The 23892-nt window shown below is 43.2% G+C and overlaps 1 protein-coding gene and 1 pseudogene across 2 annotated transcripts in view; both read right to left on the bottom strand.

Moving 5' to 3' along the window:
* The window catches only part of uggt2 (UDP-glucose glycoprotein glucosyltransferase 2), a 400098-nt gene that overhangs the window by 275333 nt on the left and 100873 nt on the right, over nucleotides 1–23892 (bottom strand). For both annotated transcript variants that reach the window (XM_078545909.1, XM_078545910.1), the window contains exons 9-10: nucleotides 14341–14441; nucleotides 8153–8252 (exon numbers count right to left, since the gene is read on the bottom strand). In XM_078545909.1, coding sequence (XP_078402035.1) covers nucleotides 8153–8252; nucleotides 14341–14441 — 201 coding nt within the window. The remainder of the gene's footprint in view (nucleotides 1–8152; nucleotides 8253–14340; nucleotides 14442–23892) is intronic.
* LOC144682976 (peptidyl-prolyl cis-trans isomerase pseudogene) lies at nucleotides 8494–9064 on the bottom strand (annotated as a pseudogene).

The raw sequence follows: 23892 nt of genomic DNA, 5'->3' as shown, positions 1-23892 counted from the left end.
GGCGCTCAAGGGGCGCATCATTAAACTGGGGGGGCTGCAGTCTCCTTGCCTTTCGGGGCCATGTCTTCTTTGCAGCAGTCCTGGGCTGGAAAAAGTGAGAGGTTTGCAAGCAGCTGCACTTTAAATATGGCGCTCGGCATGATAAAGCGGTGAGGTGACAGCGTGATGGGTGAATGAGAGCCCACCCGCCATCAAAATGGCATGTTTCCAGGGAATACATAAGTAATGTAGTGGGATTGGGACAATACGGCGTGAGAAGTTGCCTGCTAATGCACTTAGTGCAAACCTGGGATGATCTGGACAATGTTTTTAATAAAGATAAAGATGTCCTGCTGTTTAACAAAATAAGAAACATATATTAGTAACACTTACCTTTATTAGAAGGCTCTCCAGCAGAATGTGATGGGTTTCTGGGTGAAGTTGGTGGAGATTTACCTGAAGGTGGAGGGAGTAGGTGAGGTGGCTAATGTAGATGTTGATGTGGCAGTAGACAAAATAATGTTCTTTTTGACTGCTTCGCCTTTTGCTTTTCAATGTTGCAAAGTTCTCAATAAGGGACAATAGCAATGTCAATCCCTCTACAAAAGACAATGCTGCTTTCCATGTTTGCCTGGCACCTGTTTTTTCAGTTCTTCAGCTGACCATTGAGGTTTGCCATAATCCTAAGTGTAAATTGAGCCTTCTCTTCTTCCTCCTCCTCTTCACTTGATTTTATCAGTTCCACCAATTCTCCTTAGAGAGATCCGATTGACGAGACTGATGCAACTCCTGTACTTCAACTGTGGCCAGATCTTCAAATCCGTCCCCTCCAACTTGTTTTGCTGACTCAACAATTTTGGTTACTTCATCATGCGCATTGGGGAACCCTGCAAAATCATTCACAGCCTCAGGCCAAACTCTTTTCCAGCAGGCATTTATGGTCGATTCTCTAACCTTATCCCATGCATCCTTAATTATCCCCATTGATAAGGATGTTGAATTCATTCCAGCAATCATGGACAGTGATTACAGGGTTTGCTGCCATAATGTTGAGAATATGGCTGAAACTTCAACCGGTAGAGTAAGCTCTGAAGGTTGCAATGACCCCCAGGTCCATTGGCTGGATGAGTCATATTTTGGGGGTAAAAACAAAATTTCCTGGATGTGCAAAAGCATTATCAAGGATAAGTAGGGCCTTGAAGGACAAGTTCTTGTTACTCAAATACTCTTAAGTCCTGACCTCTTGCAGGGAGCAATTTTCAAACCAGCCTTCAAACACTGCTGCTGCATCCCAGGCATTGCCATTAGCCTTCCAAAAAAACTGGTAGATGAAATGTTTTCCTTTAAGAACTTGAGGGTTTTCTGATTCATAATTTAGCAATTGCTTACACTTAAAACCAGCCACATCGGCACATAGTAAGACCTGTCCTTTGCAACTTTAAAAAAAGGAGCTGTCCTTTCTTCTTTGGATATGTAAGTCCTATTTGGGATTTTCTTCCAGGACAGGCCAGTTTCGTCTGCATTAAAGACCTGTATTTCTGCAGCACCTTGGGAAAGTCTTGCAGCTGCATGGTCAGCTGATGCAGCCTTCCCCACCAACTTCACATTATGAAGACCAAAATGCTTTTTAAAGCGATCAAACCATCCTGTGCTGGCTGAGAATCCTTTGGAAGGTGAAGGAGAGGCCCCTTCTTTATCATCACCAGTAGCACCAGCACTACTGTTTTTACTACTTTTTATGTACTGGTACAATTCAAGTGCCTTATTTCTAATAGTTAAGCCATTAACTGGGATTTTTTTTGATGCTGGTGCTCTACCCGCATGTTAAGTAACTTCTCCATTTCTTCCAAGTGTGGATCTCGCCTACCTACAGAAGTTAACCTGGCAGTGCAGCTACCAGAAACACTAACACTGGCTCTTATTTTATCTTCTGTCTGCCTAATATCCTTAATTGCCGATTCATTAACTATTCCCTGGTCAACATGGTAGCACTAGCACCATTTTTCAGCCTAATATTGTCACTTTTTAAGCAAGCGTCAACACTTTCTAGGCTGTTTACTGTTTGGTTCAGATTCACTCAGTTTTTTCAAAATGGTGACTTAAAAATTGCCCAGATACTGTACTGTACTGTAGACACAAATGAAATCATAACAACTATGAAAGCCCACAATCAAGCACTCCAGTAAGCAACATGGAAGACAACACACTCGCATTGTGCACCTTCTAATCCAGGAAATAAGTTATGGACACCTTTCGTATCATATTTTTCTATTTTCTATTTAGGCACTTTTTCTATTTTAGGACATTGTCTCCAAATTTTCTTCTAGTTTTCCTCTGAAAACCACGGATAAGCCAACATTAGACCTGCAATCGGCAAAATGGTGCACATAACGTTTTGCTCAGGTAAGCAAATTCGCAAAAGGTGAAGACACAAATTTACTGTATTTCATTTTAAACAGCAAAAGATTTCCACTTAAATGCAGAAAGGTGAAACCAAGAACCTAAAGCTGGAACCAGTTGATAATGGGGAAAGTAGTGGAGGAATTCTACCTGACGGTACAAAGTGGATGATTCAGAGATGGTTGGAACATGGTAGGGAATCAGGGCCTGATAATTTCTGAGAGGCCAACTGCAGTTTGGACCCTATTCTCCTGGGTGCCTTTCTCCTAAAAGGGATCCATACCTTAGTAATCCATGAATACTATCTGACTGTGACCCACCACATATATTTCTCTAAAAATCACCTCCTGCAAGAGCTTCAGGAATCTCTCCTCAGACTTGACCAAACCCCAGGTCCCAAGACCAACATCTTAATGCTTACAATCCAATTCCCAGTGCTGTTAGAAGAATTGTCTGCAATACTCCAAGATGTACAGACCTTCCTCGCCAGTGTTTTTATATTCCAAGTGCCCTCCTGAATGATCCAAGTGCCAGGGATTTCACTAGTATTACCAGCATTTCCCTTTCCAGTATTGGGAAATCTGTCCCTCCCGAAACAATACTCCCAGATCCAGGAACATTCCAATGTTGGTGTCAGCATTCAGGGTAATACTACATCTTTGAATCGTGGTGCAGTTATCCCCATCTTCTTGCTTGACCTGAAGCCTATACTTTGTCTTCACTTTCAATGTTAAATACCACAGAAGATCAATTAATGTATCCAAAACCTTGCATTTGGACGTGTACAAAGAGTCAATTTCCTATTCTCCCTAATTTCGGTAATGCTTTTATGTCAACATTTACACTGTTTAGAATGGTATATTAGCATTTGATATGGCTTGGATTTTGCTGTACCAATAATGCTGGGATTGTCAGCACTCACTGTCACTCCTTGCATCCAAAAATTAGGTGCACTATTGCTTTTTTGTTTGCTGAACTAAACCTGTTTTGAAAATGCTTTGTCACTTTCTGACAGCTTTAAAATGTAATTACTCTTGCACAACAAATATGTTGCACTTCCAAGATTCAACAGCTTTATGCCAACGTTAAATGCTTTGCTGAATATTAAAGATACTGGCGGTAATTTTACAAGTTCAAGCTGCCAGGAGGAACCCCACTTGCCAACAGCGCAAAATCCGTGCTCAATCTGCCCACAGCTCATTCTAGTCAGAAATTCCTGGATAGTCTGTGCCCAAATTACAAATTTTTGCTGCTGCCAGGAGCAGTTCATCCAACTATTAAAATTCCAATCATCTCTGTATGATGTGATATTCACAGCATTCAGCTCAAATACTGGCACTGCATGTAGCCTGGACGCTATTATCGAATTGGTATCAGCACATGGGAAGACATGTGAGCACACGTGGGCTATAGCCAAGCCAGGAGTAAAGAACAGCTCCCTGGCGGGTGAGGTCGCAGGCAAGTGCTGCTGAAGAAGACTTCAGTTGAGGTCCTCAATGGGCCGGTATACCACACAACCCCCATCCACTGTCAAAGAGCATGGAGGTCACCGGCTCCAACTTGGCAGACATCGCAGAGTTTAAGTATAGTTAGGAGAGAGGTGAAATATAAGCTGGTCTAAGGTGGGGGGCGGGGGGAGAAAGAAGTTGAGGGTGGGGTGGTTGTGGGGACAAGCAAGCAGTGATAGGAGCAGATAATCAAAAGATGTCACAGACAAAAGGATCAAAGAGGTGTTGAAGGTGGTGATATTATCTAAGAAAAGTGCTAATTAAGAATGGGTGGCAGGACACTCAAGGTACAGCTCTAGTGGGGGTGGGGTGGAAAGACTAACAAGGTATTAGTTGTAGATTTAAAAATAATGGAAATAGGTGGGAAAAGAAGAATCTATATAAATTATTGAAAAAAAAGGGGAGGGGGAAGAAACGGGGTGGGGATGGGGGGAGGGGGAGTTTAAGATCTAAAGTTGTTGAATTCAATATTCAGCCCGGAAGGCTGTAAAGTGCCTAGTCGGAAGATGAGGTGCTGTTCCTCCAGTTTGCGTTGGGCTTCACTGGAACAATGCAGCAAGCCAAGGACAGACATGTGGGCAAGCGAGCAGGGTGGAGTGTTAAAATGGCAAGCGACAGGGAGGTTTGGGTCTTTCTTGCGGACAGACCGCAGGTGTTCTGCAAAGCAGTCGCCCAGTTTGCGTTTGGTCTCTCCAATGTAGAGGAGACCGCATTGGGAGCAACGAATGCAGTAGACTAAGTTAGGGGAAATGCAAGTGAAATGCTGCTTCACTTGAAAGGAGTGTTTGGGCCCTTGGACGGTGAGGAGAGAGGAAGTGAAGGGGCAGGTGTTGCATCTTCAGCGTGGGCAAGGGGAGGTGCCATAGGTGGGGGTTGAGGAATAGGGGGTGATGGAGGAGTGGACCAGGGTGTCCCGGAGGGAACGATCCCTACGGAATGCCGCCGGGGGGGGTGAAGGGAAGATGGGTTTGGTGGTGGCATCATGCTGGAGTTGGCGGAAATGGCGGAGGTTGATCCTTTGAATGCGGAGGCTGGTGGGGTGATAAGTAAGGACAAGGGGGACCCTATCATGTTTCTGGGAGGGAGGAGAAGGCGTGAGGGCGGATGCGCGGGATATGGGCCGGACACAGTTGAGGGCCCTGTCAACGACCGTGGGTGGAAAACCTCGGTTAAGGAAAAAGGAGGACATGTCAGAGGAGCTGTTTTTGAAGGTAGCATCATCAGAACAGATGCGATGGAGGCGAAGGAACTGAGAGAATGGGATGGAGTCCTTACAGGAAGCGGGGTGTGAGGAGCTGTAGTCGAGGTAGCTGTGGGAGTCGGTAGGCTTGTAATGGATATTGGTGGACAGTCTATCATCAGAAATTGAGACAGAGAGGTCAAGGAAGGGAAGAGAAGTGTCAGGGATGGACCATGTGAAAATGATGGAGGGGTGGAGATTGGAAGCAAAATTAATAAATTTTTCCAGGTCCCGACGAGAGCATGAAGCAGCACCGAAGTAATCATCGATGTACTGGAGAAAGAGTTGTGGGAGGGGGCCGGAGTAGGACTGGAACAAGGAATGTTCCACATACCCCATAAAGAGACAGGCATAGCTGGGGCCCATGCGGGTACCCATAGCCACACCTTTTATTTGGAGGAAGTGAGAGGAGTTAAAGGAGAAATTGTTCAGTGTGAGAACAAGTTCAGCCAGACGGAGGAGAGTAGTGGTGGATGGGGATTGTTCGGGCCTCTGTTCAAGGAAGAAGCTAAGGGCCCTCAGACCATCCTGGTGGGGGATGGAGGTGTAGAGGGATTGGCCATCCATGGTGAAGAGGAAGCGGTTGGGGCCAGGGAACTGGAAATTGTTGATGTGGTGTAAGGTGTCAGAGGAATCACGGATGTAGGTGGGAAGGGACTGGACAAGGGGAGAGAGAAGGGAGTCAAGATAACGAGAAATGAGTTCCGTGGGGCAGGAACAGGCTGACACGATCGGTCTGCCAGGACAGTTCTGTTTGTGGATTTTGAGTAGGAGGTAGAAGCGGGCCGTCCGAGGTTGGGCGACTATCAGGTTGGAAGCTGTGGGAGGAAGATCTCCAGAGGAGATGAGGTCAGTGACAGTCCTGGAAACAATGGCTTGATGTTCTGTGGTGGGGTCATGGTCCAGGGAGAGGTAGGAGGAAGTGTCTGCGAGTTGACGCTCAGCCTCCGCGAGGTAGAGGTCAGTGCGCCAGACAACAACAACACCACCCTTGTCAGCGGGTTTGATCGCAGAGTTTGCCTTCTCTTTAGCCTCTGCTCCATCTCCCTGTCATCCTTCAGGCCCAGAGGTACCACCAATGTTGCTCTCATATCTGTTTGCAGCCTTTGTATGGACAGGCACCTATTTCTCCCTGTGACAATGCAGAAACTCTACAGAAAATACAGCAGATCAACACAAAATATTTCAAGCCACTTTGCAATAGAAAATGGTGTAAAAAGTTACCATCATCTTGAGTGTTTGGCCCTTTAAAGAATCCAAGTGCAAAGCCCATCTTGCAGCCTCACTGGATCTTTGAAGAATGAAGACAAATACGTACACTGGACTTGTATAATCCAAATTTGCAATCCCTTCGTCACATCAGCCAGCTAACTATGTGACGTCAGGATAACACCAATTCAAAGCCTTTCAACATACACAGTAGACACATCTGCATGCACCCCTCTCCTGCTTCAACATTGCATAGATTGCGCAGAAAGCAGTGAGCAGCAGTAAGCTTCAATAGCACTCCTTGAGGCAGTGCCAAATGTGTACACACACTAAATAAACTGTACTAAGAAAACATTACATATTTAATGCATCAATATTTAATATTGTATAAATTAGCCATCCATAACGTGAAACCTGAATAAGTCTTTTTCTAATCTTGCCCCTTTAGTTTCAGCAAAAATTCCAGCCAAAGTGACACATTTCAAATTGCTGCTTCTTCAGCCCCAGGATTTTGCCTATTACATCCATTCCTGTGCAATGTTATGACTGAGAAATGGGGTCAGAGATCAGGGTTGTTGTTGCTGAAACTAACAAAATGTAATAGCTTATTTAAATGAAAAACAATTATTCCTGGTGCAAACGTAACATTGATTCAAATTGTAAAATCTTGTTGTCTGTCAAAGGTTAAAATATTTCTGGCAGCTGTTGCTTAGCCCTTCCTTACTCAGTACTGTACATGAAAAGATATGTTTCATTATATAAAACACCACACTTTAAAATGAAGAAAAATGTTTCCAATTTAAAATATTCTTCCCCGTCTTTCCCCACTAATTATTCCAAAGTAACTTAAAAACACTGCTACAGGAATGATTTCTGAGACCTTCTCTGCAGCCTCAAAGAAATGCTGGAAAAACACTCAATTAATGTCAGTGCCATGCTCTAGCACACCATCTAGAGATTGTTAGGTGTCAGCCTGGAGCTAGCAATTATCTTAGAATTAAATACTGGTTGAGAATATGCTCAGTTTTTAAAACAACCTTAAGTGAAACAACTAAAGGGGAGGGAAAAAGAGTCTTCTAATGTTGTTATCCTTTTCTGCAGTAATGTTATCCTTCAATGGTTTTATTCTATCAACGTCTGAAGTATAAGATCTGGAAGATTCCATTCTACTATTTCTTCCACTATATATGGTAGCTACTCATTAATCATAGTAAACCATCACTTAGAATTACAGCCTAAGCATAACTGACACTTCATGCAGGCTTCAATAACAATTCAACTTCAGGGTCCAGTAGTCACGATATGTATACAAGGAAGTTAAAATCAAAATAACAAGAGAATTCTAGAAAATAACCACGTTCACTGTAAGATTTGAACAGGGCAATTCTTATTCAAAACGCATATTATTCTGACAAGTACTCCCAAGTAATATTTCTACTTACTAATTGCTGAAATCCTACTCTGACAGGCTGCCAGAATACTGACAACATTCTCTAAATAAGAAGCATTTCAACTGTGCTTAACTTGCTACAAGAATTCTGCTATGATCCTTCAAATTGTTAATTATTTTCCTAGGATTGATTGCTGAAATGCAACTAACTGACCAGGTTTAGCTACCATCTGTTTTCACACTGTGTTCTATTTGTGCTAGAAACAAGATACTAATATTAAAAGTTTCGATTGACAGAAATGTCATTATTGATTGGTTATGCAGCACTGTGGATGAACATATATTCCAAAAGGCTTTTCTCTTTTTAAAAGCATTAACACATCATACTTTTAGGCTGAAATGTATAAATAATACTCATTTCCATACCTGGCTTTTGTTGGGAAATTCTGACTAAGGTCTTGCATTAACTTCAAAGCATCATAAACAGGAGTGGAGACAATGCGAGTAGCTGCTTGGAAACTTAGATCTGAAAACAAAAACTGGGTAAGAAGACTGTAGATGTTGTTTACATTTGTACAATTTCAACCCATCTGGCAGTCTTATTCAAAAATACATTTGTGTTATAAGAACAATCCTGCTTGCATTTATAATACATAGAAATGGAACATTGAAATTCATGACACAGAATCACAGTGCAGAAGAGGCCCTTCGGCCTATCAAGTCTGCACCGACACGTGAGAAACACCTGACTTACATACCTACTTCCATTTTTTTTTGTAATCGCAAGTGATCAAGTTTTATTTAATCATAATTCCATTCACATCTGTCCACAGTTAATGATGCTGACAGTACTAATGATTTTGCCACTACCAAGTTCTCCATCTTCTTTACGACCTCGACACCCTCTATAACTTTACCAAATACAACATGCTTTCCGTTCAACCATGGAGTATCTGCAGTGCATATAAAGAACTGGGATCCATTTGTATTTGGTCCAGCATTGGCCATAGACAGGGTACCAAGCCCCTGATGCTGCAGTTTGAAATTCTCATCAGCAAACTTTTCACCGTAGATGGACTTCCCACCACTGCCGTTGTTCTTTGTGAAATCACCACCCTGGCACATGAAGCCGGGAATGATTCTGTGGAATATCGAGCCCTTGTAACCAAATCCCTTCTCGCCAGTGCACAACGCACGGAAATTTTCTGCTGTTTTGGGGACCACATCAGCCCTGAGCTCCATGACGATGCGGCCCAGGGTGTTGCCTCGGGAGGCGATGTCCATGTAGACGCGGGGATTTGCTTTGTTGGCCATGGCGCTGCTCGAATCCCGTTAACTCTTACATACCTACTTCCATTTACCAGCACTTGGCCCATAGCCTTGAATGTTATGACGTGCCAAGCTCATCCCGGTACTTCTTAAAGGATGTAAGGCAACCCACCTCCACCACCCTCCCAGGCAGTGCATTCCAGACCGTCACCACCCTCTGGGTAAAAAGGTTTTTTCTCACATCCCCTCTAAAACTCCTGCCCCTCACCTTGAACTTATGCCCCCTTGTGACTGACCCTTCAACTAAGGGGAACAGCTGCTCCCTATCCACCCTGTCCATGCCCCTCATAATCTTGTATATCTCGATCAGGTCGCCCCTCAGTCTTCTCTGCTCCAACGAAAACAGCCCAAGTCTATCCAACCTCTCTTCATAACTTAAATGTTTCATCTCAGGCAACATCCTGGTGAATCTCCTCTGCACCCCCTCCAGTGCAATCACATCCTTCCTATATGGCGACCAGAACTGCACACAGTACTCCAGCTGTGGCCTCACCAAGGTTCTATACAACTCCAACATGACCTCCCTACTTTTGTAATCTATGCCTCCATTGATAAAAGCAAGTGTCCCATTTGCATTTTTCACCACCCCACTAACATGCCCCTCTGCCTTCAGAGATCTATGGACACACACACCAAGGTCCCTTTGTTCCTTAGAATTTCCTAGTGTCATGCCGTTCATTAAGTACTTCCTTGTCAAATTACTCCTTCTAAAGTGTATCATCTCACATTTTTCAGGGTTAAATTCCATCTGCCACTTATCTGCCCATTTGACCATCCCGTCTATATCTTCCTGTAGCCCAAAACACTGAACCTCACTGTTAACCATCAATAAAAGCAGTGGTCCTTGCAATGGTCTTTAGGAAACATCACTGTCTACCATGCTCCAGTCTGAAAGACAACCATTTATTATGACTCACTGTTTTCTGTCCTTAAGCTAATTTTTAAATTTTCTGTCCACCCCCACTTTGACTTCTCTCTCCTTGGATTTCCACATCGTTCAAGTTCAACATAAGCTTGAGGAACAGCAACTCATCTTTCGATTGGGCACTTAACAGCCTTCTGGACTCAATATTGAGCTCAAAAATTTCATATCATAACCTCTGCGTCCATTTTGCTTTGTACTTTGGTTTTGTTTTTAGATGGCTAATGATTTTGCCTTTCCATTTAATGTCCACCAGACACATTTTTTGTTTCCTTATTTGCGCTATGTGACTTTTGTCTTGCACCATTATCCTTTTTGACATTTAATCTCTGCTGTCTTCCATCCTATCACAGGTCCCTTTAGTGCTTTCCCTAATCTATACTTGTTTTAAAAAGAATTACAGAATCATAGAGTTGTTACACCACTGGACTCATGGTCTGCTGCCAGAGCAGCTGCGTCAACATCTTCTTCCTCCACTGTGTCCCCCCTTTCCAGCGCCAGATTGTGGAGGGCGCAGCATGCAACCACTAACAGTGACACATGATCTGGGGGAATTGCAATGTGCCCCTGAATGGTCCAGGCATCGGAAGCGCATCTTGAGAAGACCGATGGTTCTCTCTACCACCACCCTTGTGGAGGCGTGGGTCCTATTGTACCGCTGCTCAGCTTCTGTTCTTGGATGGCGGAGAGGCGTCATGAGCCACCTTCTGAGGGGATAGCCCAGGTCACCCAGCAGCCATCCATCCAGCCTGGCCGGAGCACTGAATAGCCTCGGCACCTGGGAGTGTCTCAGGATGTAAGCGTCATGGCAGCTGCCTGGGTACCTTGCACAGACTTACAGAATCTGCATCCTATGGTCACACACTATCTGCACGTTCATGGAGCGGAATCCCTCCCTGTTGGCGAAGGCTCCTGGCTCACCCGCTGGTGCCTTGATGGCCACATGTGCAGTCAGTCGATTGCAGCCTGAATGCGGGGGAAGCCAGCAATCGCAGCAAAGCCTCTGGCTTGCTCTGCCTGCCTGACCTCGTCCATGCGGTAGTGTATGAAAGTCAATGCGCGCCTGAACAGAGCGCCTGTCACTAGCTTGACACAACTGTGGACAGCTGATTGGGAGACTCCACAAAGATCACCCACTGACCCCTGGAAAGAACTGGAGGCATAGAAGTTGAGGGCCACTGTGACCTTCAGCACCACTGGCATGGGGTGTCCACAGTTGGAGCTGATCTCAGGGCCGATCATCTGACAGATGGAGGTCACTGTCTCCCTTGAGAGACGGAGCCTCCTTCGGCATTGCACCTCAGATGTATTGAGGAAGCTACATCGCCGCTTGGCAGCAGGATAGTGGCATCTTCTGCGGCCCCTTCCACCTTAGACTTGCTGTTAGCTCTGTGCTCCTTGTGCCTGTGCCTGTCCTCTCATAGGTGGCTCCACTGGAGGCTGAATGTGGACTCCTGGCCTCCTCCCCCCTCTGGCCCTCTCTTCCTCCTCAGAGGAGGTGCCTCCAGTGGGGACCACAGTCCCCATTCCCAGGGTAAGAGAAGGCTGTCTGATACCTGGAAGGTCCCAGGTGTTATGACTCCTCCAACTGAAGCCTGTTATTTCTGTCAAAGCAGCTCTGAAGTGAAATGAAGTTGTCCTGTTCACACAAGCAAGTAGCAGTAAGTAAAAAACCAAAGTTCTAACAGCTCACATTAGCGAGCCCACTCACCCCTCTCATCCTGCTCGTGGATGAGGTTTTTAAAAACATGGCCTATCTGCCTGCCCGTTGCGCCTGTGTGACGCCCTTAAAATAGCACGGGCTGCGCAAAATTGATGTCAATTGCTGCCTCAAGGGCCTTAACTGGCCCGTTAATTAATGGCAGGCGCTCCTCCGAACTCATAGCATGCCCGCCTTCCGAAATAGTGCGATGGCACGCAGCGACATCGGGACGCACGCCCAACGCCATCGCGCGTCATTTTACGTACATTCGTGTCGAGCCCACCCCCGCACGCCAACTGTGAAATTCTGCCCGTAGTGCCATTCCACTGACTGGTCCCAATATTCCTGCACATTCTTCCTTTTCAGGTAATATTCCAATTCCCTCTTGAATGCCTGGTTTGAACGTGCTTCCACCACACGTTCAGGCAGTGCATTTCAGAGCTTAACCACTCACTGTCTCACTTTCTCCTCATGTCTCCATTGCTTCGTTTGCCAATTACCTTAATTCTCTGCCCTCTTGTTCTTGATTCTTCCACGAATATGCTTCCTATCTACTCTATCCAGACCCCTCATGATTTTGAATACCACTATCGAATCTCCACTCAACCTTCACTTCTCTGAGGAAAACCACCTGAACTTCTCCGATCTATCTACATAACTGAAGTTCCTCATCCTGGAGCCATTCTCGTGAATATTTTCTGAACTCTCTCCAATGCCTTCACATCTTTCCTAAAGTGTGCTGCCCAGAACTGGGCGCAATACTCCAGTTAGTCGAGGCCGAACCAGCATTCTATACAAGTTTAATATAACCTTCTTGCTCTTGTACCTTATGCCCCTATTAATGAAGCTGAGGATACTGTATGCTTTATTAACCACGCTCTCAAACTCTTCTGCCACCTTCAATGACTTATGCACATAAACATCCAGATCCCTCTGCTCCTACACCCCCTTTAGAGTTGTACACTTATTTTACATTGTCTCTCCATGTTTTTCCGAACAAAGTGAATCCCTTCATACTTTTCCGCATTGAATTTCATCTGCTACTTGTCTGCCCATTCCACCAACCTGTCTATGTCCTTTCTGAAGTTCTACACTATCCTCACCACCATTCACAATACTTCCAAATTTTGTATCATCCGCAAATTTTGAAATTGTGCCCTGTACATCAAGGTCTAGGTCATTAATATCAGGAAAATCAAGAGTCCCAACACTGACCCTCGTGGAACTCCACTACTAACCCTCCTTCAGTCAGAAAAACATCTAATAACCACTACTCTGTTTCTTGTCACCCAGCCAAATTCTTATCCATGTTGCTACTGTCCCTTTTATTCCATGAGCTATAACATTGCTCACTAGTCTGTTGTGCAGCACTGTATCAAATGCCTTCTGGAAATCCATGTACACCACATCAACAGCATTGCCCTCATCAACCCTTTTGCCATGTGTAAATCCCTTCTTTGGTCCCGAATCAGCTCCATTCTTCCTTCTACCACCCTTTACTATTTTTATGCCTACAGAAGACTTTGGGATTCCCTTTTATGTTAGCTGCCAGTCTCTTTTCATTCTTTTCCTTAGCTTCTTTTAATTGCTTTCTCATTTCCCCTTGGAAACCTTCACTTTATGCTTTCTCGGTATCCACTTAACTCTGTCATAAGCACACTTTTTCTTCTTCATATTAACCTCTATCTCTTCCATCATGCAGGAAGCTCTGGATTTGTTTGGCCTACCTTTCCCCTTTGTGGGAATATACCTTGACTGTGCCTGAGCCCTCTCTTATTTAAAGGAGGCCCATTGTTCAGTCATCGTTTTTCCTGCCAACTGTTATCTGGCCCAAATTCATTCTTATCCCATTGAAGTTGGCATATCTATCTCATTTCTAGTTTATTCCAGTTCTGATGATTGGTCATTGACCTTAAACGTTACCTCTGTTTCTCTCTCCACAGATACCGCAAGGGCTGAGTATTTCCAGCATTTTTTGTTTTTGTTCCATAATGCAATATGTTGAAACAGCAATATGCTGCATCACTGGACTGCAAATGATAGTGATAATACCTAGGTAACTAATCCAGTGTTACATGGATTTCATAGGAGCATTAACCCTTTGAGAATTTCAGTAACACCCAGTAACAAAATAACTTAGAAGAGATTGCACTGCTTCATCTTTCTGGATAAAGAGACAAAATCCTTTAGTGATGTACAATTTGACTTAAAATTCAATTTTGTGAAAGACTGCAAGCTGAAAGATACACAAAATAATATTCTATTAATCTGCTTCATAAGTTTAAGGAGCCTTTTCATAGTAAGCTAATTCTCTTTTAATTATTCCATCAAAAATTAACTGAAATATGCAGAGGTCTAAAAGGATCAATATACATTACCTTAATTTGGAGATCTCGTCAGCCTATTAGACAATTATGAAATGAAGCCTTTGTATTTTCAAAAGGCAGTCACCAAAATGATTATTGTATCATAATTTACATCCTGGTAGCAAAGTATTGAATCATAGATTGCAACACTACATTTGTGAAATGTACTTGATTTTAAAAAATGGCTTTTACTTTGTTTATGTAACAAAATATGTCATATATCAGCACTTTTCATATAGCTGTAATTCATAAATGTCCAACTGAAAAAAACACTGACAGAAATTGTAAAGAATACCTTGAAGCTCCCACACTTTCAATGGCGCCATGTCATTAGTGCTTTCAATAAGATGCTTTCTTAACTCCTTCAGCTGGTCTTTTAAATCAGGATATAGGTGCCTGTTCAAAGAACAACATAGCAGTTACACAGAGGGATAGGCAGAGAGGGGAGTGAAGTGTGTGCAGCGGGGGCTGGCAGGAAGGAGGAGCGTGTGGGAAGGAGAAGGTCGTGGTGGAAAGAGAAGGAGGCTGTTAGTCAGTCAATCTCCTTCCTTCTATTCTATGGTTCACAATGGTTTGCTTTGAGTGAGCACAAGGCACCTGACGGTGGAGTAGATAGAGCAGATTTTATTGTACAGCATGGGTGGTCAGTTTCTTTATCTTTTGTGTCCTCCAAATTACTTTTGAAAACATGCTCATTTGTACATTTTAGTCTATCTATATCAAAGGTACATATCACAGATAAGACTTCATGATGTACCCGTTGTCACAATAAATGCTTGTGGTGGAAGAATGAATCCAAATCTGTTTTTTTCATTTCAAGCTGGTTTATTCTCTATACAGCTCCTCAGTGCTACAGACTTCCTAGTAGCTTCCACACAGTGTTCCAGCTCTATCTATTTGTACTGTTTAGATGGGAGAATCAATGCCCATCACGTGTTTTAACTAGCAATTGTCTTTAACAAGATAATTGCCATGCAATGTGATTACTGATACATTGACAGATGGCCCTCCTTTCCTTTAACTAAAGCTTTGAAAAATTAACATTCTTTTCGAAACAAACAGAAGGAAAGTCACGCATTTTCACATTTATAGATCCCATATTTCCTTTACTAAATATATATATATATATATAAACATTTACAAAGCAAAAAAAAGTTCTTTTTCATTTCATCATCATAACATAAGATGCCCCTCTTCCAAAACATTTAGTAATTTCTCAGAGCAGGCATTTCTTTTTGTAAAAGAGTCTAATAGTTGATAACTTGCGTTAACCCATTGTACCTTCTCTCGCTCTTCTCCCTAACATTTATTTTATGCTGGCCAGGTCTAGTCTTAGCCTCTTCTCAGCTACACTTTTCACCGAATGAACATTATCCCAAAGAGACTGGTTGTCAGCTTAACTACCTATGGGCAAACTTTTCTCACATTGCCCCTTATATATTTGTCAGTATATTGGATAAGTAAACCCCCTATCTGTTGCTTCTACTAATGCCAGTGTTTCAGCTGCTAAGGTGCTTTTCACTACCCTTTTAATTTTCTTGGCCTCCCAAGCCAACAGGTAACATTTATCATTCTTTCCAACAAAAATATGATCAATCCTGCTGTGCTAGAATACCTATCTGGAAGATTAGCATGTGAAGCATCTCTAAAAATGACCAACCTCATATCTTCTGCTCCACCCAAGGCTGGAAACTTGAGTGTGCATCTTTCTGAATTTAATTTTTTAATGTTTTATTTGCTGTCAGAACTTCCTCAACTGTAGCATGTTTCATTATAGCATTTTTTATCATAGTGCTCAGCTCCAATACGTCATAACTAGCATTAGGTCTAGTCTGAGTGCACCACCAGTTCAACTGCCCAATCAAACTTCTCAACTGTTCTGTATCTTCTTGGTAATAGGATCCTCTTTGTGTGAGATTCTAACCCGACTTATTGGGATATGATCAACATTTTCTAGATAAGATTGTTGATTCAATCGCTCCTGACTTACTCGGTATTTAAAAGCCCCTGAAGCCTGATTTCCGACCTGAATTCCTTCTTTATCTTCTCGATTACCCATTTCTCAAATTCTACAGAGCCTCCCCACAGGAAATCATCAACATGCATGACAAAGGTTCCTGCTAGTTTTTCCTTATGGTACCAGTAGAACATCGCGGGTTCTGCCTTTAACTGAATGCAACCTGTTTTCAACAGGACAGACCTCATGGAAAAATACCATACTCTTGACGCATCATTCAATTTATAAACACACTTGCTCAATTTCCACAGCTTTCCTTCGACGTCACCGGCTTCTTTGGTGGTTTCAAAAAAAAAATTTACATTTGAAACTTTTCCCCCTTTAAAAACGCAGCCTTTATGTCAATCGATTTGCACTCCCAGGAACAGGATGCTAAAATAGCGAAAAAATCTTCAAACTCACTTTCCCCACGGTAGGTGAGTCCATTCTGACATTTTGATCCCCGGGTCTCTCTTCAAAGCCTCAGGCTACTAATCTCATTTTAGCCTTATACGTACCATGTGGGAGTACCTTTTCTATACAGGTCCTGTGTCATACCTGTGTGATAAGGCTGGCTGTCCCCTGTCAGGTAATTCAGTATATACACCAAATTTCTTCCAACTTTCCAACTCTTTCCATTTGGCTTCCTTTATCAGCCTATTTTCCAATTTATTAGCAGTTACTAAAATCTCTCGGTCATAAGGACTTCTACTTCTACTGACATTCCTAGCTTGCTCTCTAATCCTCATTCTTGTTAAGTTACGGCCTCTACTCATATTCCTCTCTTTCTGGACTACTACAATATGATCCTTCTCCCATGCGAGCAGAACCCCGTTTGCAGTCCGAATTTTTTGGACAGCCACTTTCTAGTCCACTGACAGGACTCATACTGCACTTTCTGGGTTTCCACATCTTTACCTCGGTTTGCCAATCGATAGGTCTTGTCTCTTGTCCTTCATCCTGCACATTTAGCAAATGCTTGTATTTACCAATGGCCTTTCCTGCTCTTCCTATGATACTGGCATCCCTCCACACACTGGTCCCTTCTGGCATGTATGTTACCTTTGTTCCTACTTTGGGTAGTTGCCCTTTTGGACAAATAGCATTATCTTGTACCTCAGTATTACTTTGTTCATCATCAGTCGACCCTGTATCTGCCGTAGTCTGCTCCTCATAACTGCTCAATGTGTGTGTATATGTAAAGCGAATGGTGCCTCCTCACTTTCTATGTCCTGTTCAGAACCTGTAAAGGTATAGTCAGTACCAATTAACTGTGAAGAATGTACCCTAACAGTTTGATTGCCGTGTTGCACAATTACTAGTTTTCCATCACTCCCCATAACCTTGCCAGGTCCTTTCCACTCTTTCCGGCCTTCCCTTTTATAATGTACCATGTCTCCTTGCCTAAACTATATTCCCATTGGTCTTATGCGGTGATGTAGGGCTCGCCAAATTTTCTCCAAAACCTCAGCTTTAATTAAAGCTTTTCTGCCCGCATGCAAAGTGTTCAGATGAGCAGAAAAGGTGGAGCTAATGCTAGTCCCTTCTAGAGCAGGGGGAGCATCTGACAACACCGAAGGCAACTTTGGATTTCTTCCGTACACCAACTGGTATGGACTGTACCCCCCAACCATTTGAAAAGAGTTCTTTGCGTGCACCACCCATGCTAATGCTGTTTGCAATCTGGTTGATCAGCCAATATTTTATGTAACATGTCATCTATTACCACATGGTTTCTTCTGCAAACACCATTACTAAACAGGCTCTCAGCTGCAGTGTGCAGAACTATGATGTTCAAATTGTCGCACATCTCAAAATTCCTCATTGGCCAATTCCCCACCATTATCTGTCAGGAACTTGTTGGTGTTCCTAATCCTGTTCCTACCCGTTTCTCCATGACCTTATCAGCAATGGTCCTTTTGTCTTTACGATGTACTACAGTGGATAGACTAAATCTGGTTGCCATATCTATGCGGTGTACTAAAAAAAAATCCCTATCCTTGTCCCAAACCTTTAAGTCCATTATCATGGCGTCGTTAAACTCCCTGGCTAGTGGCAAGCTCACAACAAGATGTGATGGTGTCTTACAATATTTAAGACAAATTTCACACTAAGCAGTGATTTGCTCAATAAGGGCATTGCATCCTTTATCAACCACTCCGCATCTTGAAGTAGTCTTCAGTTTCTGTGGCACCGAATGTGCAAACTGTCTATGTAACTTCCAAATTATCCTCTTTTTGTCCACCAAAGTCATATTCCCAGCATATTCCCCACAGATTGACTTAACAATAGCGATATCTCACTAGAAACCATGTAAGTACTGATAAACAGACTGCTCCCTGCTATCGTACAAGGGAGGACCACCAATTTGAAGGATGCTAATGTGTTATCATCTCCAAACCTAACCCAGGTAGAGCTTTCATACTCCTTGACCTTCCGCCGGTCTTTCTCAACAAGAGAGTCAGATCGCAGTTAAGCCAGTCCATACCACAAGTGCAACCACTGTCCAGAACTGCACAGTTGAAGGAATTGACCATCAAGATACTCAGCACTGGATTCAAACTCTCAGTGACCAATACAATTCCATTATAGCAGTCACCATCATCATTTTCAGTCTCAGAAGAATCCATCTTGTGGGTCACTTCAAAAACGCGATTCTTTCACAATGGGCAGTTCATTGCATAATGATACTGGGAATCACACTGAAAACATCGATTAACCTTTCCCAAGGCATTATTTTGAGTTTAAATGCCCACGGTTACCATCCCAGACAGGCTTTTTGTCCCGACTCTCAAATTGGCTAGGGTTACAATGGTTTTCAGACCCCCTGTCATTAACCCGTCTTTGTATTGGAATCTTTCTCTAATATTTGGTCATCCTTGAAATTTGGGCACCATAGAATCCTCCATAACAAAAACAAAAATACCTGGAAAAACTCAGCAGGTCTGGCAGCATCTGCGGAAAGGAGCACAGTTAACGTTTCGAGTCCGAATGACCCTTCAACAGAACAAATTAAAAATAGTAGAGAGGTGAAATATAAGCTGGTTTAAGGGGGAGGTGAGACAGGAAGAGCTGGAAAGAGAGCCAGTGATAGGTGGAGATAGCCAAAAGATGTCACAGACAAAAGGTCAAAGAGGTGTTGAAGGCGGTGATATTATCTAAAGGAATGTGCTAATTAAGGGTAGAAAGTAGGATCAGCAAGGTACAGATAGCCCTAGTGGAGGAGGGGTGGTGGGAAGGGATCGAAATAGGCTAAAAGGTAGAGATAAAACAATGGATGGAAGTACACTTAAAAATAATGGAAGTAGGTGGGAAAAGAAACATCTATATAAATTATTGGAAAAAAACAAAAAGGGGGAAAATCGGAAAGGGGGTGGGGATGGAGGAGAGAGTTCATGATCTAAAATTGTTGAACTCAATATTCAGTCCGGAAGGCTGTAAAGTGCTTAGTCGGAAGATGAGGTGCTGTTCCTCCATTGTTTTATCTTTGCCTTTTAGCCTATTTCGATCCCTTCCCCCCACCCCACCCTCACTAGGGCTATCTGTACCTTGCTCGTCCTGCTTTCCACCCTTAATGTCACCTATTAGCACATTCCTTAGATAATATCACCACCTTCAACAACTGTTTGTCCTTTTGTCTGTGACATCTTTTGGTTATCTCCACCTATCACTGGCCCTCTATCCAGCTCTTCTTGTCCCACCCTCCCCTTAAACCAGCTTATATTTCACCTCTCTTCTATTTTTACTTTGTTCTGTTGAAGGGTCATTCGGACTCGAAACGTTAACTGTGTTCCTATCCGCAGATGCTGTCAGATCTGCTGAGTTTTTCCAGGTATTTTTGTTTTTGTTTGGATTTCCAGCATCCGCAGTTTTTTGCTTTTATCATAGAATCCTCCATCCCTTGCTTCACAGCATAGTTGTTCGTATTTGCTAAGAAAGTGGCTGGGGACAACTGTTTCTCCAGAAATTTTTTAGGGCAGCAACCATTTGATCTAGGAGAGATTGTTTTTCTCAAAATTGAACCTGTTAGTACTAAAAGACTATCAATGTGGGAAATGCAAGCACAGTGCAGTAATTTAAACACCAATACCGATTCCGGAATTTCAAGTTCAAATGTCTGTAGTCTCCTGTACCATTTATTAAAATCCATGATATATTCTCCCATGGACTGATCATCTGATTTCCTAAACCTATCAAAGATCGTCCAAGCTTCATACACTTCCAATAACTCATCCCTTTTGTAAAACTTTTCCAAAAATTGTAACAGAAGGTTCAGTCCCTCTTCATGTTCCAAATCATCCACTTTCCATTCTGAAAATACTCCTTATCCTACTTTTGGCTGGTAATGATAATGTCAATGCCATACCTTGCTTTTTTCGGGGTGTGAAAGTAACCAGGGTCCACATCCCAACTTCAGCCTTCCATTGCTGATAAGGTTCAGAGTCAGAAAAAATTGGTGGATAGTCAAAACTTGTGATTTTGCACCATCCTTCTGCCATTCCGTAACTTAAATTGCCAGCAACAGCACACTTCTTTTCCCTCAGAGGATTGAGGCAAAAAGCGTCATATACAACAATCAATCACCAAAGCTTAACGTTCATCCTCTGCTACCATGTGACTCACAATAAATGCTTGTGGTGGAAGAATGAATCCAAGGCTGTATTTTTCACTTCAAGCTGGTTTATTCTCTGTACAGCTCCTTAGTACCACAGACTTCCTAGTAGCATCCACACAGAGGCCAGGATTCTGCCCTCGTCGGGCGGGCTTGGCGGGGGCAAGCGAGAGCGGTCGGGAAGCCGACTGCCACCCGCGATCGGGCAGCGGCCGTGTTTTCACGCTGGCCAATTAAGGCCTGTCCAGCAAGAAACGCATGCTGCAGTGCTCAGTGCTGCCTGTGTGGTGGGGTAGGACAGTGAGCAGGGAACTTCGCACATGCACGCAAGTGCACGCAGAAACAGCTCCCTGAGGCACAGGGCTGCCTTAGGGAGCTGAAGATATAAAAAAAATTTTAAAAAGAATTTTAAAATGATAATAAAACATGTCCCCTCATGTTAGAAATCAGTATGAAAATTTTACATTTTTTTTTAATGACGGATCGAAACCTCATCCTGCTTGTGGATGAGGTTTCGCAAAAACTGAAAAAGCCGCTTGACCTTTTCACCTGCCCACCAACCGTAAGGTTGGACAGGCAGCAAAAAATTTATTTCAATTAGATTTTTAATGGCCTTAGTAAGCCTGTTAATTGTCAGCGGGCACACTGCCAACTTCTGCACTCACTCGTTGACTGAAATATCGTGCGAGTGCGCAATGACATCGGGACGCTCGCCCGACGTCATCGTGCGTCATTTTACGCTCGTTCGGGCGCCCACCCGATGAGCAGAAAATTCTGCCCAGAGTGTTCCACCTGTATCTATTTATATGGAAGAATCAATGCCCATCACCTGTTTTAGCTAGTTTAGTTTAATTGTCTTTAACAAGATAATTGCTATGCAATGTGATTACTGATACATTGACACCTGTTCTCAAATTCTTGAAAAAGACTGTTCACATAAACAGTCATGGAAATTCACTTCAAAAGACACATCCCTCAAACAAGATCTCCTGACCTAACTTTTCTTGAATCCTTTGAGGAGCAGTTTTATTAATGTCTTCTATGCCTAAATATTCCTCTATACTATGGTTAATGGACCCTTGTGCCTTGTTTATTACACTAGCCACCAATGATATTCTTTACAAAAACAAAAACAGAATTACCTGGAAAAACTCAGCAGGTCTGGCAGCATCGGTGGAGAAGAAAAGAGTTGACGTTTTGAGTCCAATGACCCTTCAACAGAACTGAGTGTAGTTAGGAGAGGGGTGAAATATAAGCTGGTTTAAGGTGGGGGGTGGGGTGGGGGGAGAGAAGTTGAGGGTGAGGTGGTTGTAGGGACAAGCAAGCAGTGATAGGAGCAGAGAATCAAAAGATGTCACAGACAAAAAGATCAAAGAGGTGTTGAAGGTGGTGATATTATCTAAGAGAATGTGCTAATTAAGAATGGATGGCAGGACACTCAAGGTACAGCTCTAGTGGGGGTGGGGTGGAAAGATTGACAAGGTATTAGTTGTAGATTTAAAAATAATGGAAATAGGTGGGACAAGAAAAATCTATATAAATTATTGAAAAAAACAAAAGGGAGGGGGAAGAAACGGGGTGGGGATGGGGGGAGGGAGTTTAAGATCTAAAGTTGTTGAATTCAATATTCAGCCCGGAAGGCTGTAAAGTGCCTAGTCGGAAGATGAGGTGCTGTTCCTCCAGTTTCGTTAATCACTCCTAATTGATATCATCCCAAATAATTATTTTCTTCCACAAGTATTTCTTGAAGATGATACTAAGATATTAAAAGCAGAAGATAAGCTTCCTTCAGTAGCCATGTACTGCTATCATGTACATATTATAAAGACTGTTGTTTCAAAGAAGCTTGAAAGAAGCTTGACTTGTACACTTACATGTTCAAGGTTGTCCAACAAAGTGAGTTGGGGTGAAGAAGGAAGGAATGGTTGTTGGCGGGTGGGGGGGAGTGGCGCATGGTGGGAGAGGAGATGAGAAGGTCGGGATGGAGGAGGGAGTGGGAGGTCAAATTTGATGCCAAGGTTGCGAACAATCTGGTTCAGTCTGAGACTATGGTCAGGAAGGGAATGGAGTCAGTGGTTAGGAAAAGGGATTTGTGGTAGGCTTCCCACTATTTAATTGGAGGACATATTTGCTCATTCAACACTGGCTGTCAGAGCATAAACGTGTCAAATTAGGCAGTGGAGAGGTTGAGATGGTGAGGTAGAGCTGGGTGTTGTCAACATACATGTTTTCAGGTGATTTTGCCAACGAGCACTTGGATTTTAAGATCTTAATAGGTCTTTAAGATCTTAAGATCCCGTAAATCATTTTATTATTTTGTGTATTTCTGTGATGCTGTAAGGCCTCCCTTTGTTTCTTTTTAATATGTATTATCTTTTACTTGTGTCAAAATGTAATCAACTGTATGGTGGATCAACGTCCTGAGCTCAGAAACGGGTGGTAGGAACATGGAGTGAGGAGGACACCGGATGAAGGGAGAAGATTTTTGACCAAAGACATCAACTCTGAGGCCTATATGGAACTTTTTTGAAGAAATAAAGACTGGACAAGGTTATACACGCACACAGATATGTCAGGACATGCCACTGGGGCAGTGGCTAACCATCAGACACCCTGATTAAGGTACAAGCAAAATACTGCGGATGCTTGAAATCTGAAATAAAAATAGAAAATGCAGGAAAAACTCAGCAGGTCTGGCAGTATCTGTGGAGAAAGAAACAGAGTTAAGGTTTCAATTCCGTATGAAAGAGTCATATGGACTAGAAATGTTAACCCTGATTACAGAAACTGACCTAGACAATGGTCTCTCAGGTATGTGTGAATAGCTTTTGACCAAGGCATAGAAATCACATCCACTACTGGCAGGTATCTGGAGACACCCTCCTGCTGAGAGCAGGGAATGACCACATGCAGGTTGTCTTTGCATGGCCAGGGTGAGGATGATAATCTAATCAGATGACTCGAATTAAGACAATACCTTGTATGCCGAGAGACAGGGGTCAGAAAGGGGTATAAAGCCACAGCTCCCAAGGACATTGGGGCTGCAACCAGGAAGTGTGATTTGGTCAGTCACTGTAAAGCTTGTTCGGTCTATATAGCAAATAATTCTGATCCTCACCATCACAGGGTTTCTATGGGCAGAATCTTCAGCTCAGCGAGCAGGGTCGGGGCCCGCTCGCCAAGGCGTAAAATGACATGCGGTGACATCAGGCATGTGTCCCGACACGTCACCGCGCGTC

The sequence above is a fragment of the Cetorhinus maximus genome, chromosome 7, assembly GCF_964194155.1.
Source record: "Cetorhinus maximus chromosome 7, sCetMax3.hap1.1, whole genome shotgun sequence".
NCBI classification, from domain to species: Eukaryota; Metazoa; Chordata; class Chondrichthyes; order Lamniformes; family Cetorhinidae; genus Cetorhinus; species Cetorhinus maximus.
The sequence above is the reverse complement of the archived record's forward strand: the minus strand, read 5'-3'. Positions and strand labels throughout refer to the sequence as shown.